At 35.5% G+C, this 21455-nt stretch overlaps 2 protein-coding genes across 16 annotated transcripts; both read right to left on the reverse strand.

The window, feature by feature from the left end:
• Positions 1–172: 172 nt before the first annotated feature.
• On the reverse strand, positions 173–7027 carry LOC123888925 (DEAD-box ATP-dependent RNA helicase 42-like). Of its 15 annotated transcripts, XR_006802384.1 has the most exons (7): positions 6838–6998; positions 2666–6037; positions 2172–2278; positions 1681–1754; positions 1443–1519; positions 994–1156; positions 173–678 (listed from the first exon to the last, which is right to left on the reverse strand). XR_006802384.1 is itself a non-coding variant. In XM_045938090.1 (4 exons), the coding sequence occupies exon 3, from the start codon at positions 6026–6028 to the stop codon at positions 2669–2671; it is 3360 nt and encodes a 1119-aa protein (XP_045794046.1). In that variant the 5' UTR covers positions 6029–6037; positions 6236–6296; positions 6838–6998; the 3' UTR covers positions 1358–1754; positions 2666–2668. The 15 variants fall into 15 exon arrangements, 6 of the variants coding, with proteins under 6 accessions (XP_045794046.1, XP_045794047.1, XP_045794048.1 ...); XR_006802378.1 differs by having other exon boundaries at positions 366–1156; XR_006802383.1 differs by lacking the exon at positions 1681–1754 and having other exon boundaries at positions 367–675.
• A 2811-nt stretch (positions 7028–9838) lies between these two features.
• LOC123888204 (nitrate regulatory gene2 protein) lies at positions 9839–16474 on the reverse strand. The gene is made up of 4 exons (XM_045937174.1): positions 14811–16474; positions 14352–14539; positions 12481–12704; positions 9839–10872 (listed from the first exon to the last, which is right to left on the reverse strand). The coding sequence occupies exons 1-4, from the start codon at positions 16168–16170 to the stop codon at positions 10089–10091; spliced, it is 2556 nt and encodes an 851-aa protein (XP_045793130.1). The 5' UTR covers positions 16171–16474; the 3' UTR covers positions 9839–10088.
• Positions 16475–21455: the final 4981 nt, after the last annotated feature.

A 21455-nucleotide genomic window follows, 5' to 3' on the forward strand; every position in this document is an offset into this window, starting at 1 on the left:
ACACAAGTAGTTTAATAAATCAAGCATGGTCAATAATCACTTATTATTATGAAGAGACAAGCTAATTTTCCTATGAGGCACAAGTTAAGGAGTTAACAAAAAATCAAAAACAATTTTTTTATTGGAAAGATAAAATTTTAAGATATTGAATAAACAATTTTCAAAGAAAATATTTCTATAATTAGTTTCTTAACTTGTACCTTAAGATATAAGTTAGCATTCTCTTTTATGTAATGTTTGTCACTGATGTTACAGGTGAAACTATACACATTACAACTTAAAATAGTATTTGAACTAGAAACTTTAGAAAGAGCTATGATCAGCAACACTACAACTTCAATTATACATATTACAACTCAGTATTTGAACCAGAAAGTAACGCACCAGAACACACCACTTTGAATTATTGTGATTTTCTGAATTATACATATGATGCAGATGCAATCGCATAATGCAATTGATGTCATTTCTGTTATTGATATTTTAGTACATTGTTTGCAACAAATTCCATACAATGTGAAAGGAATAAGTGAACCACAAATTCAACCATTTGGCAAAATTTGAATCTTGATTGCACAAAAAATGTACTTATCATAAACAAGAAAATACAAGCCTTCATTCACTACATTCCAACAAAAATGGTTTTCTTCACCTTTTCCTCAGGATAATAATCACCTACTATAAAGAAACAAAATAAGCCATTGTCGTGTTACCTGTGCCTCTCATGCCAGCTAAATAATTCGAAACTCCATTCTTAAACAAAGGTAATAAACACATTTTAGTAAACTTCAGCTTAAGAGTGACCTAAAGACCAAGCACCAGTTTGGATAAGTGTATTCACAATTACTATCGAAAAATAAATATTAAAACAATTTCGCAATAACTATGAATTTCTTAAACAATAACTTCACACATAACGTAACCCAATTGATATTCAGAAACTCTCATCTAACTTGACTATAAACAGAAAGAGCAAAGATTAAGAAGTGAAACCTTGTCAGCATGTCAGCCATTTCACCTCTTTAATAATTTCCACAATATGTTATGTCCTCTTCATAAGCTCTAATCAATAAATGCGCCATCAACTTCCGCAGAAGATTAAGGATGTATTTCTGTTGATAGGGTGAGCACAGCTGATCCAATAAGCTTTAAGTTACTAAACCCACGAAAAGAGACCAGTAAGTATACTGTATACACAATGAAGACTTTTGAATAATAAATGTGATAATTTTTCATCAACATTTCATGAATATACTTTCAGCAAACCAAATAAAATTTTGACAGATCGAAATTACAACACAAAATATAGAATTGATGAGTTCACAAAAAAACAAGGGCAAGTGCAAAGCCAATGATCTGACAGGTAAATGGTAAATTTCATATAAAGATATGTTTTATGGTACATTTGCTGAAAATCCAAATCATTGCAGTTAGGAAAATACATAAATAACTGAATTGTGTGATCTCCCCAATCACATCTTGTATCCCTTTCCAAGACAAAAGATCATCGAACCAAAACCTGAAAAATGCACACAAAATCAGATAAAGGAACAGATAATAGCATAAAACATCTCATGACTCGAGTACAAGGAATAACACGGAAAAAAAAATCAGTATTTCAAGGATGTTAGCTTGAAATCAAGTAGGAACTAGATGAAAAATTTGCATCATGACTGCCACCTTAGACATCCACGAAGCAAGCGCAAGGATGGAACAATATTTTGGATACAAGAGATTAGGCTTGAAAGACCTAGCTGCACCACAGCGGAAGATGAACAATGAAGAAGCCATGAAGAGGATAGAAAAGTTGTGCAATTAAAATTTAATTTAATAAAAAGAAACAGCATCAGATGGTATGCAAAGTAATATTAGAATTTAAAAGAACAATACTAGCAATTAGCAAACACATACCAAAATTAGAAGAAAAAAATCAGTTTACTTTCCATGATAATATTACTCATACCTGTATGTTGAGAATGGATCCTCTCAATTTATTTTTCCACAATTTTCACATCTCAACCCTCAATTAACTTTTCTCCATTTTTTTTAACTTAAATATTATTCTATATTTATAATTCAATGGTCTAGATACCACATTATTTCCTCAAGTTTTTTTTCCCACTTGAGAGGATCCATTCTCCTGTGTGTTGTCAAAAATAAAATACTCATACCTGTATGAGAATGCATGGGCAATAAAGGCAGTCATATGCGCAACTTGTCCCGGATTGGGGTGCGATACAAGAGTGCTTAACAGTGTCTCATTTTCCCTCCAGGTTGACTACCAAAAGTAGACTTACTTTTAGGTTGCAGAACTTCTCAATTAAAAATAAATAAATAAATAAATAAATAAATAAACAAGAACATTGCTATACAAATATCTTGTTTATTATTCTCAACTTAAACTCAATATTATTTATGCTAGTTCTGAACCTAAAGGAATCCACCCAGAGAAGATAGAGAAAAAACATTAACATATAAAACCATATATGCATAGCTAAAGATAATTGTGCACCTATATGGTTGCAGTGAACATAAAAGATTACAAAAACCAATAAATAATAAGCTGTACAGCCAACATTCCCCTTCAAAAGTGATTAACATAAAGCTTAGAACAGCAACTAAAATAAAATAAGCATTAAAAAACTCAACTGTATCAGAATCTTACCTTTTATACAACAGAGTATTTGCCTGGTTGAGTTCCACCAGGTAGTTGCAAAGCCTGGTTAGTGATGTCTTCCAAAACACGCTTCAATTCTACTTTGGCTCTCTTAACTGACTGCTCACTACGACCCTCAATGAACAAGTAGAGTTTGCGATCCCCGGGTCCTGCGACTTTGCCAGGTGGAAAATACTGTCCCCTTGTGGTAATAGCAGCTCCAGTCCACTCAGAAATGGGGCCTAAAGTATCCTTGTGCGTGACTTTCCAGCGAGCATTCTGAGGGAAATCATTTATTTCCAACTCAGCCTCATAATGCTCTGGCAATGCTTCAGATTGTATTTTTGCCAAGTTGTGCTGCAGGTTTATAGCAGCTATTGCAGCTCGAGCTGCCCCATCATTTGCAGCAACGGGTAGCCCTGTCCCAGGCAAAACTGGAGTCTGGAGACCAAGAACAGGTGGCAAAGAAACAGGTAGCCCACCATTTGAAATCTGAGCAAGAGCAGGGTGCTGTGAAATATCACCTCCTGCCTTCCTAATACCATCATCTTCATCTTCAGAATCCGACTTGTCTTCTTCAAATCCATATTCTTTGGCTTGAGCTTTCTTTGCAGCCCTCCTCACCTCATCTTCCTCTTCATTAAATTTAAAGCCACTGCCTCCATAACCAGTCCCATGGGCTTTCTCCAGTCCTTGAGTCACTTTTGCCATAAAGCCATCGGCAAGGGATTTCAGATCATCAGGAACAATCTGCTCGGATAGCTCCAAAGCTTTCACCAGATCTGGTGCATATCTTGCATCATCTTCAGAAATAAATGTGATGGCACAACCTTTTCGGCCAGCACGGCCAGTGCGCCCAACACGATGTACATAATCTTCATAGTGGTTTGGAACATTAAAATTGATCACCAATTCGAGCTCCTTGACGTCTAATCCCCTGGCAGCAATACTTGTTGCAACCAACAAATTGCAGACATTGCTTTTAAAATCAGATATTGTGGATTCGCGGTCTGTCTGATCCTTAGCCCCATGAAGAGAAAGACATGGATAGCCATGTTTCATTAGATCCTTGAACAATGCATCACATTTATCCTGTGAGTGGACAAATACCAAAATCTTTCCTTTCTCGTACCATTCTCCAAGTAGTTCCAAGAGTCTAAGGAACCTCTCATTTTCTGGCCTCACCTCAACTAACTGTGCTATATCTTTGTTCACAACACTCCTCCCACCAACTTGTATTTCAACAGGTTTATTTAAAACCTTGCGAGCCAAAATTTCAACCTGGCGCGGGAAAGTGGCAGAGAAGAGAACTGTTTGACGATCTGGCCGAATATTCTGAACAATTCTTGTGATTTGAGGTTCAAAACCCATGTCAAACATTCGATCCGCCTCATCCATGACCAGATAAGTCACTCTGCGCAGGTTAGTTATTTTTCCACTACTGGTACACAGTATGTCGATCATCCTACCTGGAGTACAAACTACTATCTCAGTACCACGTTTCAACTCACTGATTTGTTGAGCAACACCGGAACCTCCATAGACAGGAACACACCTGATACCCATTACCTTTGTAAACTTCTTTATGTCACTATGAATCTGTTGAACAAGTTCTCTTGTCGGGGCCATAATAAGCCCAATAGGTCCATCTCCTGCAACAACTGGTGGCTGATCCTTTATATGCCTCAACATTGGCAGAACAAAAGCAAGTGTTTTACCTGACCCAGTTTTGGCAATGCCTATGCAATCTCGACCACTCATAATTACAGGCAATGCCTGAGCTTGAATAGGCATTGGCTTTTCAAAGTTTGCCTTCTTTATTGTCTCTAAAACTTTGCTAGTAAGTCCAGTCTGGTTCCATGACTTTACAGGCTTGGGCACATCCTTTCCATGTATCTTCAACTCTAACTGCTTCCTGTATAACACAACTTCTTCGAGAGTCATCTTTGAGATCTCTTTCACTTCAATATAGAAATTCTTTTTGAATGGTATATAGTCAATCTTTGAGTGGTCAACTATCGAAAGCTTTTCAACTTTTGTTTTCTTCACTCTCTTCATGAACTCGTCGTCATCTTCATCTAATGGATCCCCCTCAACATCAGGATCTGCATAATCTGAGTCGGACTCTTCACCAGGAATTATCCTGCCAATAGATTTATTTGAACGTTTCCTTGATTGTCGACCATTACTACGCTCATCCTCTTTATCCTTGGGTTTAAAGTCAGAAGCTTTATCAAGTGTTGAGTTAACAGCATTCTGCAACTTTTCAACCTCAGGAAGAACCATAGAATTCATGAAAGCATCCAATGGGTCAATCTCATCGTCAGCAGTATCTCCATTATGTAAATCGGATGCAACTGTTCCATTGTCAACATCTACCACCATTGACTCCCTAGGTTCATTATCAGCAAGTTTATCGTCTTCGTCTACATCCATACTCGTATGTCTACCTGTTCCATCTTCATCATCAGATTCCTCCCCTTCAAGTGTCCACGCCTTTCCAGACTCTAGTTCAGAAACACTTGCTCCACCTTGCTTTTCTCTTTCTGACTCTTCCTGCTTCCTCTTTAGCTCTTGCGACGCTTGAACTCTCCTCCTTCGCTTTACTATTTCATCATCCAACCTCTTTTGCTCAACTTCCATTTTCTCCTCACGGGTAAGTCTTTTCTCTTTCCCTTTGGAATCAGAGTCATCTCCATCGCTCTTTCTCCTAGGGCTTCCGTTAATCTTGTTTGACTTGCTAGAACTCTTTTCCTTCTCCCGCCCCTTATAACTGCCGTCCTCTGTCTTATGCCGCTTTCTATTCCTCTCCCTCAACTCACCATCACTATTTTCGCTATCAACATCTCTATGTTTCTCCCGCTCCTGCTCCCGTCCTCTCTTTCCTTTATCTCTTTCCTTTTCTCTTTCCTTCTCTCTCTCATGATCCCTCCTTTCCCTTGCCCTTTCTTTCTCTCTAATCCTCTCCTTCTCCTCCTTTCTTTCCCTCTCTCTGTCTTTCTCCCTCATTCTCTCCTTTTCCTTATCTTCCATATCTCTTTCTTTCTCTCTTACTCTCTCCTTTTCTTTCTCTTCTCTACCTCTTTCCCTTTTTCTGTCTCTCTTTTCTCGGTCGACATCATGAACCCGTGCCCTATCCTTCTCTTTAACATCCCTGGGCTTCTCCCTGTCTCTATCATGCTTATCCTCATAATCAATGCTTTTCTCTCTGTAATGCCGTCGAGATTCACGATCCCTCTTCTCCGTATTATCCTTATGCCTACCATCGCTTCTATCCTTACCTCTTCCACCAGTTCTTTCACGATCTCCATCACGGTGACTCCTCTTAGAATCACTGTCTTCTTTCCTCGATTTATGTTTTCCCTCTTCCATTACTTTGTCCTAAAATACAAAATCCACATGAGTCAACAACGTTATAGTTGTATAACATAGAATACCTAAACCCTAGAAAACAAATTCAATTATTGAATATGCAAACTGATTCAAATTCGATAAATATACAAATAGCATATTGTCAATAGAATTCTTCGCTGATGAAAATTACTGTGTGTTTCGGTGCACTTTATAGTCCAATTGTACCTCGGGTTTTGAACGGAAGTCCAAAACACTTCTAGTATCTTTGTGAGTCAACTAAACTCTCCTAATGAAATCAATGACAAGTTCAGTTTTTAATAAATAAATAAATAAATAAACAAATAAAATTTCAGCGCATTATACTTCCAACTGAACTATGTATGTATAAAAAAAAGGAGAAAAAGTGTATGCTATATATAGCTTGGTCAATATCAAGTTTTCATCTAATAATAATTCAAGTAAAATTTCAGACATGAAACAGAATGTAAAATAAGGATTGACAGATACATGATTAGTAACCAACTCATTCGTAGATATACATAAATTGTGGAATGGCCTTTACTTGTTTAATAGTATTAAATTGCATTCTTAAGCTATGAAGCATGGACGCAAACATGGACACCAAACACGATACACACACTGACACATCGGCACCAATAATAATTTGAGAAAATAATATAATTCAATGTAATCACATCACATATTTCGGTGTCAATCCGAGGAGTGTATCTGCTTCATAGTTGTTAAGCTATTCATTAGGATACTATAAAGATTGATTCATTCTGCAATTAATAAGGATTTTTAACTATCTGATATTTAAGAATTACCTTCTTGGCAGCGGAAGTGGTCGAAATTGGTTGAGAAGTGTGAACCTTTGGGTCGAATTGAGTCCTTCAAGGCGGTGCTAGGGTTTTCGGGTGCAGAGAGAATTCGTAAATAACTAAATTGATTGCAATTTGATTAGATGATTATGATTATCTGTTTAAGCAAAAAATAAAAGCGTAACAACACCTCTGTAACACCAAAATAAATAAATAAATAAATAAATAAAGGGTATTTTAAAAAGGTTGGGGATATTTTAAAATTGATAATGAGTTAATAAAAACAAACTATATTTCTTGACAAAAAAAAACTAAATTTTTGTAAAAAAAAAACAATAAAAATAGATGAGGTGATTTGGAAGGGTAGCTTACACCATTAATAATATTTATGCTAAAATTTTGGTTACTGCAAATATGACTAATTTTTATTTTGATCCCTGTAAATAAAAAATCGATTAAAGTCCTTGTAAAATCTTGAAATTTTAAAAAGTTACTTTTACTATATTTGTTGATTTCTTAAAAATCACATAGTCACAACCGTCTTAATTTTTCAATTTGGACAGAGAGAGATTTTTTTTCTCTTGTCCGAATGAATAAATTGTGAGAAAAATAATGTATTTTTCTCTATTCAAATGATTAATTTTAGACAAAAGTGTTTTTAAGAATCTCGGAAAAAGAAGCTCTCTTGCTGGACTTCTTTCTTTAATCCAATAAGCTCCCTCAATTTTAAGGAGTATTTTTTTTAGCCCCTTTATTTTCGTGCACACCCCGAGTTTCCATTTTTATTTTGAGCGAGTGTGTAAAAATGTAGAATTTGAAAAAACACGGTTCACAACATATCTTACAAACAGAGTTCGCATTTTAATATGCAAACCGGTCGGTGGTCAGAGTTCTTGGTCTTTGACTCTTTTGTCATAATCAATGGTTTTGAACGGTGACCAATTTTGATTGGCCAACGGAGCGGCTATTACATGACATCGATCCATCACACGCATCCTAGAATTCTATAAATTGAATCTTTTTTCATTAGTTTCTCTCATTTCTCTCCTCTCATATCTCTTAGTGATTTTGTTTTGCTTTTTATTATTTTTGTTATTTAGGTCTAAACGACTGCATAGTCCATCGTCGATTAGTCATAATGATCTCATATATGTTATTTGATGACGATGATGATGATAATTGAGAGCGTTGTGATAATCAACGATGAACTTTTGGAGGCCTATTACGAATGTTGTGACTAATCGAGAAACATCTATCATCTTGTACTCCATATTTCGATGGCGGAATTATTGAAAAACCTTGATATTTGGATTGTGTGTTGGAAACAAGTTTTCGTAAAAAAATAAGTGGTTTTAGAGGGTTTGGAATGGAGGGGGAAAAGTTGGTTGTGGTGTGTGTACTGTTTGTATCTGAAGATCCATATATAGGAAGAGTCACATTTCATTCAAAATATTTTCATATGGATGAGGAAAGGGTAAGGGTGACAAAAACTATCACATATTTACAAGGTTCTCTATCTAATGTGCAAACTGAGTACGCAGCTTAAGTAGCAAGCAAGATATTTTGAAAAATTTAGAGGGTGCGCAAGAATATATGGAGAGCGCGAAAAGAAAATGCCCAACTTTAATTTAACAAATAAGCTTGACCCATACAAAGCCTAAGGCCCATTACGCAAAACCTTTTATTTCACATTTGTCTTGGTAAGATGAGTGAAGGAGCTTGCCAACCAAGGATCCTCTACCTTAAAGATTGAGGCTTGGTAAAAATTGTGGCGATATTCGAACTTTTTTGTTTTTCATAGATTTCCTCCACTAGAGGCGTGTCGAACAAACAAAATGTGAGTATATATCACTCAACCGAAGTTCAAATTTTAATTCGTCATATTGAGAGTCTAACCTCTTTTGCTGGACTCAACCTCTCGTTGGTATAATAAGTTTTTCTTTGCCATTTTTAATTAGATATTACTCTTCAATGTATGTGAATCCTCCCCAATCAATTTCTCTAAGTTTGTCTTTGTTGCAGAAAACGAAATCAGTCATTGGATCAATCCAAGGATTAGTATATTCAATGAGTTTTTCTTAAAAAAAGTAATCCAGTTTCAATATTTTCTCCAACTCGCTTGTTCAAAAAAAATATTTTCTCCAACTCTTCACACATAGTTTCTGTAGTGGTAGGGGGCTGCTGAAATAAAGATGACAGAGTCTGGAGGAAATAACCGCGGATGCCAACAAAAACATGGACGTCCATTGAGGGAGGGTTCACACTAGAGGGCGCTTCATCTTGGTGCTCTTACATACATGGCGGAGAAGTCACATTGTAGCAAAGGTGAGAAAATTATATTGCTTCCTTTTTTCCGAACATCCAATCACTGTTCAGCAGCAAGGCAAGGTCACGGTCCTCGCGGGCGCGGCTCACTATGAAACTGTTAGTACTTTAAATTCAACTCTTTAATCTGGTATAAAATACAACTTGTCACAAAAACAAAAGAAGCAAAAATTGGTGGCTATAAATAAGGCATTGATAACACCAAATCTGTATCTAATTTTGTAAGTGATGACAGTTTCCAGATGAAGATTGACTATGTGATGTGATAGAGGACCACATTTCCAATTGTATAAATGTTAACAGTATCTAAAATAAAAATACTTTACAACTTGCCTACATATATATATCAAATCTTTCACATGCCATGTGCTATGTGGAAACTTTCCACTTTGAATTATAACTTATGTGACTTGCTCTATAGTCCATCCATTTGTGACCACATTAGCTGTCACCCTCAATTATAGCACAATATATTCTTTTTTCAGTAAGTGAAAATAACAGAAAATGGATGTTTGTGAAAATTTCTCACAGATACAGACTCATCTGACTCTACCAATTTACCATTTAGCATAAAGTGTATATATAACATCCTAAACTATTTAGTGCACATATAATAGAACTATAACTATCATCATAACAACCTATTAAACAATGAAATATGGCAATCTTGTTTAACTAAATATTAAATTTTAATTATTGATATATTGAAATTTGCGATCCTCTTATACAATAAACCAAGAAATTTTCCTGTACAATAAGAAAATTCCCTTTCCCAACAAAATAAGTGGAGAGCCACAAAATTCTTCATATTTACATTTCAAAATATAATAACTCGAAATAGTACGAGCAATAAGAGCTTGCCGCCAAAAAATTCCCAGCCCTTATAAAGAACTTTGATCCCATGCATAATAACAAATAAAATTATATTATACCTACTTGATGCTATACGAACAAGTACAGACCGAGTCAAGAGCCTCAGTGAACAGCGAAGAAAAACTGGTCAACGCCTGGAAGACTCCAGGCAAGCCTGTTTGTAGATTGTTGAGTGTCATTGCTCTTGTTACCTCTACAGCTTTCGAATGCTTCATCATTTCGTCTTCAACGCGCCTTTGACATGTTGCTAGTTCCAATTTTTTCTCAGCAAGTGGATCGCGCGCATCCAAGCCTTGTCCGTTATCAGGCGCTGTGTCAGGAAGGCTAATCCCTACCATAGAATACGAGCTGTAAAACTTTCTTTCTATATTCCGTACAGACGAAGCCTTTCTCTCGAGTTCCTTGGAAGCATTCTCAGTTCGCTTCTTTATTTTGAGTTCTTCAGCTTGTTTGGAAGATATGACATGGACAACATTGATAAAGCTTTTGATAGCTTCAGATGCAACTGTGTCGGGGACACGGTCAAGTGCAAGCTTCCAGTCATCAAAAAACATGTACGCATCAGAGTGTTCCATTCTGTTGTTGATGTTATCGTTATCAACCGGAATAAGGCTAAGCTTAAACCAACCGTGCAAGGAGAGAATAAAGTCCCGTTGAAATTTTATAAGGCGACAAAAACTTGAATGCCAAGCCGAGACAGCTGATTCAAGGTCACGAGTTGCTTGCCTGTGCAGTTCCGAAGTTGAATCACCTCCTGATCTGTTCACCAGGCCACGGACTTGCTGCACTATGTTGCTTTGGACTTCATGGTACTGATGCATTGATCTCCACATGTACATCATTCTACATTGTGACAAAAACCAAAATTCGCTAATTTTATCACATAACAGCAAGCAAAATGCTCCATCATAAACAGATAAATAACAGTAACAATAATCCATGTATTTTATTCAATTTATAGCAGAAACCAGGCAAAATGCAAATAGTTTAGAAACAGCGAATGAGTGTTTTGTACCGTAGTTACTTTAATTAACACACCTAACCAATGAATAAATTTATTTTTGTTCAAATGGAGACAAAGGAAACAAAATAAGATTTTGACAGGTGCAGTGGTGGCCCAAGATTTTATTATAAAAGGAAGGAAACAGTTGGACAGTTTGGTACCTAGAGGCACATGCCCCATTACATTGCTTATGAGGCAGGTAGAATATGAGAGTGGTAAGTCATAATGTTTTCAACTACCACACAAAATTTTCTTTCAAATGAGATAAGTGAGGGGAAAAAAGTTTTTTAAAAAAATGATCAACCTTTATATAATATACTAGCGGAAAGACATGCACTAGCGTGTCTGTCTATCCGCTTTTCTATTGCGCTTAATTGTATATCTATTTTATCGCACATGGTTATTAATTTTTTGGCATATACCACAATCAAATAATTTTAGCTAATAAAGCCCCCTATATAGTGCCAAATATTGTTCCTATTGCAATGGACTTAACTGGTTTTTTAATTAAAAATTTAAATAATATTATAAAAAGGATAAAATTGTAAATACAATTGTCTAATTGGAGGAAAGTACTACACAAAAACTATGTATGCCCTTTATATATAGGTATAGATTAAATATTACAATAAATTTAAGTCCTCGCTCTTGAGAATGAGAATTTCTCCCAATCTACTCTCCCACTCAATGCGCCATACTACTTCAATAGTAAGGATGTCTTTTTCTTTTGTTTTGTTTATATTCCTATTTCTTTGTTACTAGTAACTATAATTTTAATTTTTACATACCACTTTCATGATGTTAAAAATACCATGTAAGGTGGAGTTAAAGACTTAAAAGATTTTCCAAAGGGATTGTTACTTGTTACATCTCAAAATCCTCATATTCCACCATCTTTTGTACAAATTCGGGAATAAATATACTAAGAAGCAAACAAAAGCATGATCTAAATAATGGCAGCTGCACAAATTCAATGTGTATTTGATCATGAAGTATCAAAATCATATTTAATTCATAAAGGGACATAACAAGATCAAATAGACAGAAAATTTTGGGGGGACCCATGAATCTATTAAGGTTCATTCATTTAAAGTTGTAGTAAGGGCAGTTTTTTAGTGGACTCTCATATGCCTAGGGGTTTGTTTGGATTGACTTATTAGAGCTTATCTACTGACATAGGCACTTGTGAGACTATTTGAGAGAACTTATGGAAACAGCTTATGACATGTCCATAAGTTGTTTCTAGCTTATTTCCACAAGATCTCCAGGATAGCTTACGAAAATAACTTATAGCTTATATGAAAACGGTTTGATTTTGTTTTATCTTGTGATATAGAAATAGCTTATACATAAGTAAGCACTTGATTAAATTGTGTATCCAAACAGGGCGCTAATCCTATAATACAAGAACTTTAATAGTAAAGCAATTGCACAAGAGGCATACGTACCCATGACAGAGCTCAACAAGCTGAGGAACAAGATCAGAGTCTCTAAGGCCAATAATGGCGGTCGAGGTGGTAGACACAGCCTGTGATGTAACAACAATTAGGGACTGCAACCTATTTATCGCTGACTTGGTTTTGAATATCTTCGCTTCATCGTCTCCTTTGTATTCCTGACTCTGTAGTGCTGACAATTTCTTTTCATGTTCAATCTTCACACCTTCTCTAGTCTATGTTAAACAACAATTTGTAGAATGTGTTAGTATACCTGGTACCCAATCCATATCGTTTTCGGCTTTTAGCTATAAAATAAAAAATAAAAAAGCAACAGAACAATATTTATGTGACTTCAAGCATTTGTAATCAATATCCTAGGCAACCGTTTTGTCTTTTAGTGTGGTATGTCCCAAAGCAACATGCTTTTTAGGAAACTCTAACCATATATACAAGAGAAATAATTTGCATTTCACCAACAAACTATTATAAGACCCAATTTATATTGAACAACCAATCATATATGGGAAATTTTTGAAGAAATTGGACAAGTGCTAATCAGTTAATTGCTTTGTCATTGTTCTCCCCACTTGAAGTCAACAAAAGCCAGTTTCAAGATGATGGTATTCAATCATTTCACACAATAAATTATCATTATCAAATAAATCAAATTAACACAAGCAAGAAGTCATAATTTATACTAACAACTATGTTATCACTGCTTTAACTATCATTTAGCTTCACTCATTTCAAATTACAACAGTGATTCTAATTAAGACGAGCACAAACATTGAAATCAGGATATTATCTCATCTCATGGCCACTCAAATCTTTATTTGACATAATACAATTTTATAATGCTTTGGATTTGCATAACCTTGTAGGGTAAATGGGTAATACAAGTTCAAGAATGATTTGACTGCTTATATGAAACTTTGCCTAACTAAAAATTGCTCTAGGAAGGATCATTCGGGAGAACCCAAGTTCGATTCCTGGGTGGAGCAATTTCTTGGTAGGCTTTACTTATCTCGCGGCCGAACTCCGGATTACTAGGGCCTCCTTCCCCTAGGAACCGGAAGGTTAACACCAACAACAAAAAAAACTGCTTTGAGATTTATATGAGCAAAATAAGGCTGAAAGTTCATGTACTCGGCAGTTGGTTATATTATTGTTTTCAGTCTTATCCTAGTCTATTGCTATTTGAACCAAAATGAATAAGAAAATAGTATAGTCAAATGAACTTATACTTTTCTATAAATTGATACTAATATTTAGTAACTTTCTGAATCCCTTGTGCATAATCTACAACAATAATTACTATTTAGAAAAGGAGGGAATTTGAGTGTAGGTATAGAGACAAGAAGGAGGTGGATCTAACAATAATGAAATGATGAAAGTTGTGTAGATGTGAAAAGACATTAAGTTTTATACATATCTAGCATTATTAAAAAAATTTAAAAATCAGAATAAAAAAAGTTGGTCGGTTGGTCCCAGCCCAACATCAGGGGCTATTTTAGTCAATTCACATGGGAAGAAAAAAGGGGGGAGGAGAAGAAGATCATTTTCACACTAAATAAACAGTCAAATACTGCGGTTATCTTACGCTACCATCACAAACTACACTCACTGCATAGTGGCATAGCCATAGCCATAGCCTCACTCATTTCATTTTCATTTCCTTCACCTTTTATTGTCTCAAAAATTATAATAATAGAAATTAATTTTCTAAAGAGTGTAGAACACTAATGTTCTTCAAAAATCAAAATCAGACTAACAAAAAATGTCTAGAAATTGAGGGTTCCTGGGCTGAACTCCGGATTACCAGGGCCTCAGAGGATTCATACAAAAAAAAATGTCTAGAAATTGAGAAGGAAAAAATTTACCTTGACTTCCTCATAGAGCTTCTTCTCCCAAGCCAAAAGGCGTTCCAAGCTGGAGCAAAGACTCTTCAGACCACCACCCGGTTCATCCAACGAACCGGTGTCAAGCCGGTACCTAACTGCCAATGGTGGTTTTGAGGTCCAAGTTGAGCTCAGGCTGCTCAATAAGCTATTAGAGTGATACACAGTTTCTGCAATCAAAAATCAAATTGTCAAATTCAACTCAATCCAAACATGCCCATAATCTCCAGTGCCCTGTTTGGTAGCTTAAAACACCAAAAGTAATTATTTTTATCTGACCCAAAAACACATTAGATGCAAAATGTCTGAAAAAACTAAAATCCTAATAAAATTCTTCTACATAATACTAAAAAAATAAATCAAAATTATCCAATTTAAAGCAAAAATTGAGAGTAAATAAGATTAAGAAAATGAATGAAGTTGAAGATTACTACTACTCACTCCTCAATTGTCTGAAACTTCGATCAAGCTGAGCTTTACTAATCTCAAGCATCTCAGAAACCTGATCTCCAGCAACAGCAGCTTTATCAAAATTCTCCTTAATAGAATCAACAATTTCCTTCAAATCTCTATGCCTCACCACCATCTTCATCTCCATCAGTCCTTCACCTGTCGAAGATGACGATGCCACGTCGTCCGATTTCCCAACCGCGGCCACATACCCTTTAGCTGCCGCAGACGATGACCCGAAATTCGACCTAGTCCCAATCTCAGACCTTGACTCAACATCACCATCAACTCCATCATCATGATCATCATCCTCATGATCATCATCCTCAGATGATGTTGTTGTACTGTAATGATCTCCCCATTCACTACACTCAACTTCTTCTCTCTCAGTCTCAGTGTGTTCCTCCAAATGATGCTGCTGCTGATGATGATTCTTCTGAACAGTTGCTAATTTCCCATTGAAATAATCATATTCGGATCTCTCAGAATCAAATCCTTCAACTTCATGTGCTGTAGGATTAACATAACGTTGTTGCTGATATGTTTGTTGTTTCTGTTGAGGTTGTTGTTGTTGGTTTTGTTGCCGTTGAGGTTGTTGTCGGGAATAAGAAACTTCACTGTTTCTTGACTTGAAAGAGAATTGTGAAGTAGAATCTTCATGTTCATGTTCATGTTCATTTTCATGTTCTTGTTCATGTTCATGTTCTCGATCGAAGTAATCGGAACCAGGTGGTGGTGGAGGAGGAGGGTAGAAATTTTCCCAGTTCCAAACTGAGGAAGTTTGAGAAGGGGTTGAAGAGTATGTAGAATGTGCTGTAGGGAAGAAATTGGAAGCGAAATTGTTGGAAGCATTGCTACGTGGAGTTGAAGAAGGACTTGAATCGGAGAGAATGTGAGGTAGTTTTGGTGGCGGTTGTTTACGGCGGCGAGGGTGGTGGTTTTGGTTGTTTGAGGGGATTGATGAAGAAGAGAGTATGTGTGGGAGTTTAGAGGATGTTATGGTCGGAGAAGGTGAAGGTTGAAATGGTTGTGGTGGTGGAGGACGGTGGAAGAAAGAAGGTGGCGGTGGTTGTTGTTGTGGTGGGTGGTGGAAGGTTGTTGTTGTGGTGGTGGGAGTGGTGGTTGTTTTATGGTTGATGAATACGGCGGGGGTGTTATCGGAGACAGAGAGAGGTTCACCGGAGGCGAATGTGGAAAGAGCGGTGCCGGTGAGGCGGAGAGAACGGCAGTAATCGGAGTGTGCGGCGGCAAGATGATGACGCGCGTAGACGGCTTCTTTCATGAGACGGCGACGGTCTTTGCATCGTCGTACGGTGTCTTCATTTTCTAGCTTGGAAGCAGTGCAACCCATTAGAATCGGTGGCGCGTGAGTATTTGTGTTGTCGCGCGTGGTGTTCTTTTTTTTAAGTGAAAGAAGAAGAATTAGAAGAAGAAAGAAACATTGTAGTGTACTGCTACTAGTGTTGTGAGTTGAGTGTTGGTGTTTGAAGCTGTTTTAGTCTCAACCAAGTGCCAATTTCTTATTGCTTTCTTTCTTTTTTTCTTCTTCTACTATTTGTTTGTATTTGGTCAATTTTTTTATTTTTTTATTTGATTTGATGATGATAAAATTAAAGAAAGCATGGATGGTTGATGATGAATGATTTTTCAATGTTGTGATCATTTTCGGTTTTATTTTATTTCAAGTTTCAAAACTAGTGATGTGGAAAGTGTTAAAACTTATGCAAAGATTTGTTACCGCCAATTTATGTGATTAATTTTATATGGTTTTTTCGCCACATCTGGATTATTCAAACTAAAAAAATTGTATTGAATTTTATTTTATTATTAGATTTATATCGGAAGATATTTTAATTTTGCAAAGATATTTTTTGATAAATTGAGATATAAGAGGATTAATCGATTTAAGAGGATAAATGGTCCTAGGGTCGAATATCAAGTTTTATTTTTAAAAAAAAAAAAGAGTTTAGACCTCTTTTGTAAAAAGGAAGCATGGATTGGGGTTTTGGCCCTCTTTTGTAAAAAAAAAAAAAAAAAGGAAGCATAGACATAATTAAGAGAGGATAGGGACAAATTGAAATAAATAACGTGTTTGGATTAACTCTCGGGTTATTTGTCCCTCGTATGTTTGAAGACAACATTGTATTTGTAGTATTATATATAGTGTCATATAATAATTATCCAGTCTTTACTTTCTCAAGCTCACAACAGTCAAACAAGACTCTCGCACTTTTTAATTTTACGGTTCCAACTTTCGCCATTATTTTAAGAATAAAGACAGAAAAAGCTTGTCATTCGTTCACTCATCGTCACTCACTTCGTCTTCAGCTTCAAGTAAGAAGTTGCACACACTTCAACTTCATTCATTGTTGTTCACAATTCACAAAACAAAAACAAAAAATGCAAGTGTTTCTCTTTTATTTTGATGATATATTGCACTCTTTAATTAATGCACCATTATAGGATGCAAACCGTTGATTAATTTGTAAGTCAGTATTTCTACTACTCTTGGCTCGACCTAATGTTAAGGTCGTGTTCAAGTCACATGTAACTGGACCTAACCTGAAATTTGTGCACCCCTGGTTTATAGTGCCTATTAAGATCACAATCATATAGTTTTTCTTAAGGTTGGACAAGCACCGCGGCACGTCCGAAATTGAATAATCCGAACACAAAATATTGAATTGGGCAGATCAGATAGGGCCTCTTAGGTTCTTTGGCCTCAAATGCAGTCCAATATGGATTGCATATAGGCTCGGTTGGATAAAATTGATTCGTCAGAATTAGAACTCATTCAAGTTAGCAAATTTTCTTTTGTTGATCTAAACACATCAGGGGGCAAATCCAACCAAACTCTACTTGCCGTTAACTTTTCTTATTCAACTCTCTTAGAAATTTTATGAATGTTCCTCTTCTCCTCATCTTTTTAACTATATTATAAAGTATATTGCTAAGTTGGTTTAGTGCTGATTGACGCTGAACTTGGTAGGGAGGACCACGGTTCGATCTCTTGCAACTACGATTGGGAGGGGCTGTAACCACTTGATGTCAGAATTGACCTCCAAGCCAGATTAAACTGGTGGCGAAAGCCACAAAAAAAGTATCTTTCTAACAAGTCATTAAGTTTGATCTAGTGGTAAAGAGTTTAGGTAGCATGTTAGAGGTCTTAGCTCGATTGTAAGCCACAAAAAAAGTATCTTTCTAACAAGTCATTAAGTTTGATCTAGTGGTAAAAAGTTTAGGTAGCATGTTAGAGGTCATGAGTTTGATCTTTTAGCTCGATTGTAAACCACAAAAAAAGTATCTTTCTAACAAGTCATTAAGTTTGATCTAGTGGTAAAGAGTTTAGGTAGCATGTTAGAGGTCTTGAGTTTGATCTTTTAGCTCGATTGTAAACCAAAATAAAAAGTATCTTGCTAACTTGTGCCCAAAAATATTGATAGTCTTATAAGTGCATGAGAATATAGTCGTAATAAAATTAGTATTGCTTCACAAAGACGGAGAATAAATAAAGTAAAATCCTATATAGAGATTAGAAAGAAAAGCAGTAAAAATAAATAGAATATTTGATGGAGATATAATTTGGATTTTTGAGAGATTAGCAGGCAAACTAAAAGTAATGTATATATTTTTATATAAAATCACCTTAGTCCTTAGGATCATAGATCTCAGAGGGCTAAAGTAGTATAAAATCACCTTAGGATCATAGATCTCATAGGGCTAAAGTAGTAGCGGTATTAAACAAATATGTTTCTCAAAAATTTTCAAATTGACAAAATTTCACATGTGACATAATAATATATAAATGGTTCAACAAAAAATATCAGTTTTGTCATGAATTAACCTTAGAAATCTCAGTTTTGAAAAGAGAAAAAAAACTCAATTTTGCCATAAACTAAACTCTAAAAATCTCAGTTTTGTCCTAAATTAACCCCTAAAAATACCAAAATGTTTGTCAGAACCCGGATAACTGTCCAGACTTCCTGGACCTTAACTCCGTCCATGGCTGCAAAACAAGTAAAATCTGACAAAAAATTATTCTTTTTTTTTTATTTGTTCAATAGAAATGGAAAAATCCAATTTTTTTCTAAAATAAAAATCTTAGATACTTTATTTTTTTAACAGAAATACATTTTTTCTGAAGTTTAAATTTTTAAAAATAATATGAATAACAAATCTATCCTTCAAATAAAATTACATATAACAACGTAAGTTAATTTTCTGTTAATTTATTCTAACAACCTAACACTGCTATTTTCAAAGAAGTAATGGATTACAATTTTGAGATTATTGAAGGCCCATCCCATGCCTCCTGTCAGAGGAGTCCTGAGATGACTTTGCAATATTGCATGAGAAAGTCAACTATACATTAAATATATTTTCATCAGATCTTGCTTTTTTTTTTATATATAAAATAAAATTTAGGTTACCAATCGGTAGTTAGTTCATTGGTAGAGAAAATTACGGTTCGATTTTCCGCAACTGCGATCGGGAGGGGGCCGCAATCACTTGATGCCAGAATTGATCCAAAACCAAATTAGACGATTCAGTGGGCGGAATATTGATGGTGAAAATGGGGAAAAAAATTAGGCTGAGTAGATGGTGCCCCAGTTCAAGACAATGAAGATCTTAGGACTCAAAAAGTATTTACAAAGGGTTACATATACCTTCCTTCAATGACACTAATGGAGCTCAAATTCGCGACCTTTTAAATTTAAAGCCCATCTTTTTTGCTACCAGACCAAACCTTTGAAGTTCAAATCTTACTTTCTTTTAGTTTATGATGAATAATTTGCAATCGAACAAATTATCGCAATTAGTATTTAAGATATCGTGTCCACGATGATTGTTTAGCAATCGATCAACGCAACTATATCTACACACATTTGAAAACTATAAAACATAATTGGGGGAAGATCTTTGAGATATCAATTTGTATAACGTTTTTCGGAATTCAATTTTAGAAACGAGGCCGGATCTTGGAAAAGTCGTTAAACCATGGAAACCGCATGTAAATCAACCATAATGCGATGAATTTCTCAAGTGTTACAATTGGATTAACATTGTGATAAAACCTCAATCTCTTGAATGATTTATCCTATCCTTTGCCTATAGTTTCTCAATCTCTTGGTTGAAACTATAGGTAAAGGAGTCAGTAAAGCTTGTTAATCCGTAATTACACTAGTTCATTCAAATTCTCAAAGGAATCAACGAGTGCACAATGAATTCGGATTGGATTTTAATTCATATTCTCATACAAATCAAAATCTAGCATCAATTCAACAATGATCAAAAGTTGGAAAGCATTAAGCATAGAATTCATTGTATAACACTAATCAAGAGAAATTCATTACATTAATGGAAGATTACAACAAAATTACATGATTTAACTAGTGATCAAAAGTTGGAAAGCATGCATTAAGCATAGAATTCATTGTACAGTATAACACTAATCAAGAGAAATTCATTACATCAATGGAAGATTACAGCAGAATTACATGATTTAACTCCTAATCTAGATCCAACCTCAAGAGGGAATTAGTTTCCCATGGTTGATTGAACAATCTTCAGCTCCAACTCCCTTGAAATTCTTTCCATGGTGTTAGATAGCTTCACAACTGATCAATCTTCTCTTCGTAAACGAAGGATCTTGCAGCAATACTCAACTCTCAAGCTTGTAACTGAAATCTGCTCCAAAAAAGTTCGAACCTCTGCCCAGAAAATGAGAATTCCTTATATAAGAATCAGGACCACGCCGCACGCCAAATCCATCATACCGCGCATGGTCTATCAGCAACACACTACGCCGCGCGTGATAACCGTCCACGCCGCGCGTGACACACAGATAAATCCAGGGTTTCCCCCGACGTAGTCATGCCCCCGACGTAGTCTTTCCTTCTTAATCACGCCGCGCGTGAAAGAGCCTCACGCAGCGCGTGATGAGCAGATAAATTCCATTCTTCAAAAGACTCATTTACGCCCCGCGTGGTATCCTACCACGCCGAGCGTGATTGGTAGATAAAAACAACTACAACATTCTTCACTATTGCGCCACGCGTGAAGGATCACGCCCCCGACGCAATGTAACCCTGTTGCTTCATACATTCTTCAAATTTTCTTGTGAAACAAGTAACTTCCATCTCTGAGTCATTTCTTGTTGTTTATTGGCTAAAAGGCATCCAAAATGGTCTAATATCTCTCAATTTCACTTGGAATAACTTGATGTGACGAGTATTCATCAGTTTAGATTAAAATGCCCATAGATAAAGTCATAAATTGTTTATTTATTTATTTATTTCAAATCACCATATCACCATATATATTATAAAGGATTTAAGCATGATCGTTAGAGATCGATAATGGTAGGTAGGAGCTTAACCTATTTAGCACTGTATATCGAACTTAATAAATTGTATCAATTAAAGTAAATATATTTTATTAAAATTATTGATATAAAAATTATTTGTGAGTCATTTTGTAAATTTTTTTGGTATTGTCATTTTTTAAATTTACTTACGGAAAATGCTAATAAGTGTTCCTGGGACACTTGTTAAAAGTGATATAATGTATTTAATATCTTAAAAAATTAAATTAAATTTCTACACAATATTTTAATTTTTTTCCATTTTTATTATA

This window comes from Trifolium pratense, linkage group LG6 (assembly GCF_020283565.1).
Source record: "Trifolium pratense cultivar HEN17-A07 linkage group LG6, ARS_RC_1.1, whole genome shotgun sequence".
Lineage (NCBI taxonomy): Eukaryota > Viridiplantae > Streptophyta > Magnoliopsida > Fabales > Fabaceae > Trifolium > Trifolium pratense.

Bases quoted from the DNA above. Each gene is read 5' to 3' on its own strand.
- LOC123888925 (XM_045938092.1), bottom strand. From the start codon at position 6,028: ATGGAAGAGGGAAAACATAAATCGAGGAAAGAAGACAGTGATTCTAAG.
- LOC123888204 (XM_045937174.1), bottom strand. From the start codon at position 16,170: ATGGGTTGCACTGCTTCCAAGCTAGAAAATGAAGACACCGTACGACGA. The intron at 14,540-14,810 runs GTGAGTAGTAGT...TTTTGATTGCAG, and splicing joins AAGTTTCAGACAATTGAGGA to AAACTGTGTATCACTCTAAT. The intron at 10,873-12,480 runs GTACGTATGCCT...GTCACAATGTAG, and splicing joins CTTGTTGAGCTCTGTCATGG to AATGATGTACATGTGGAGAT.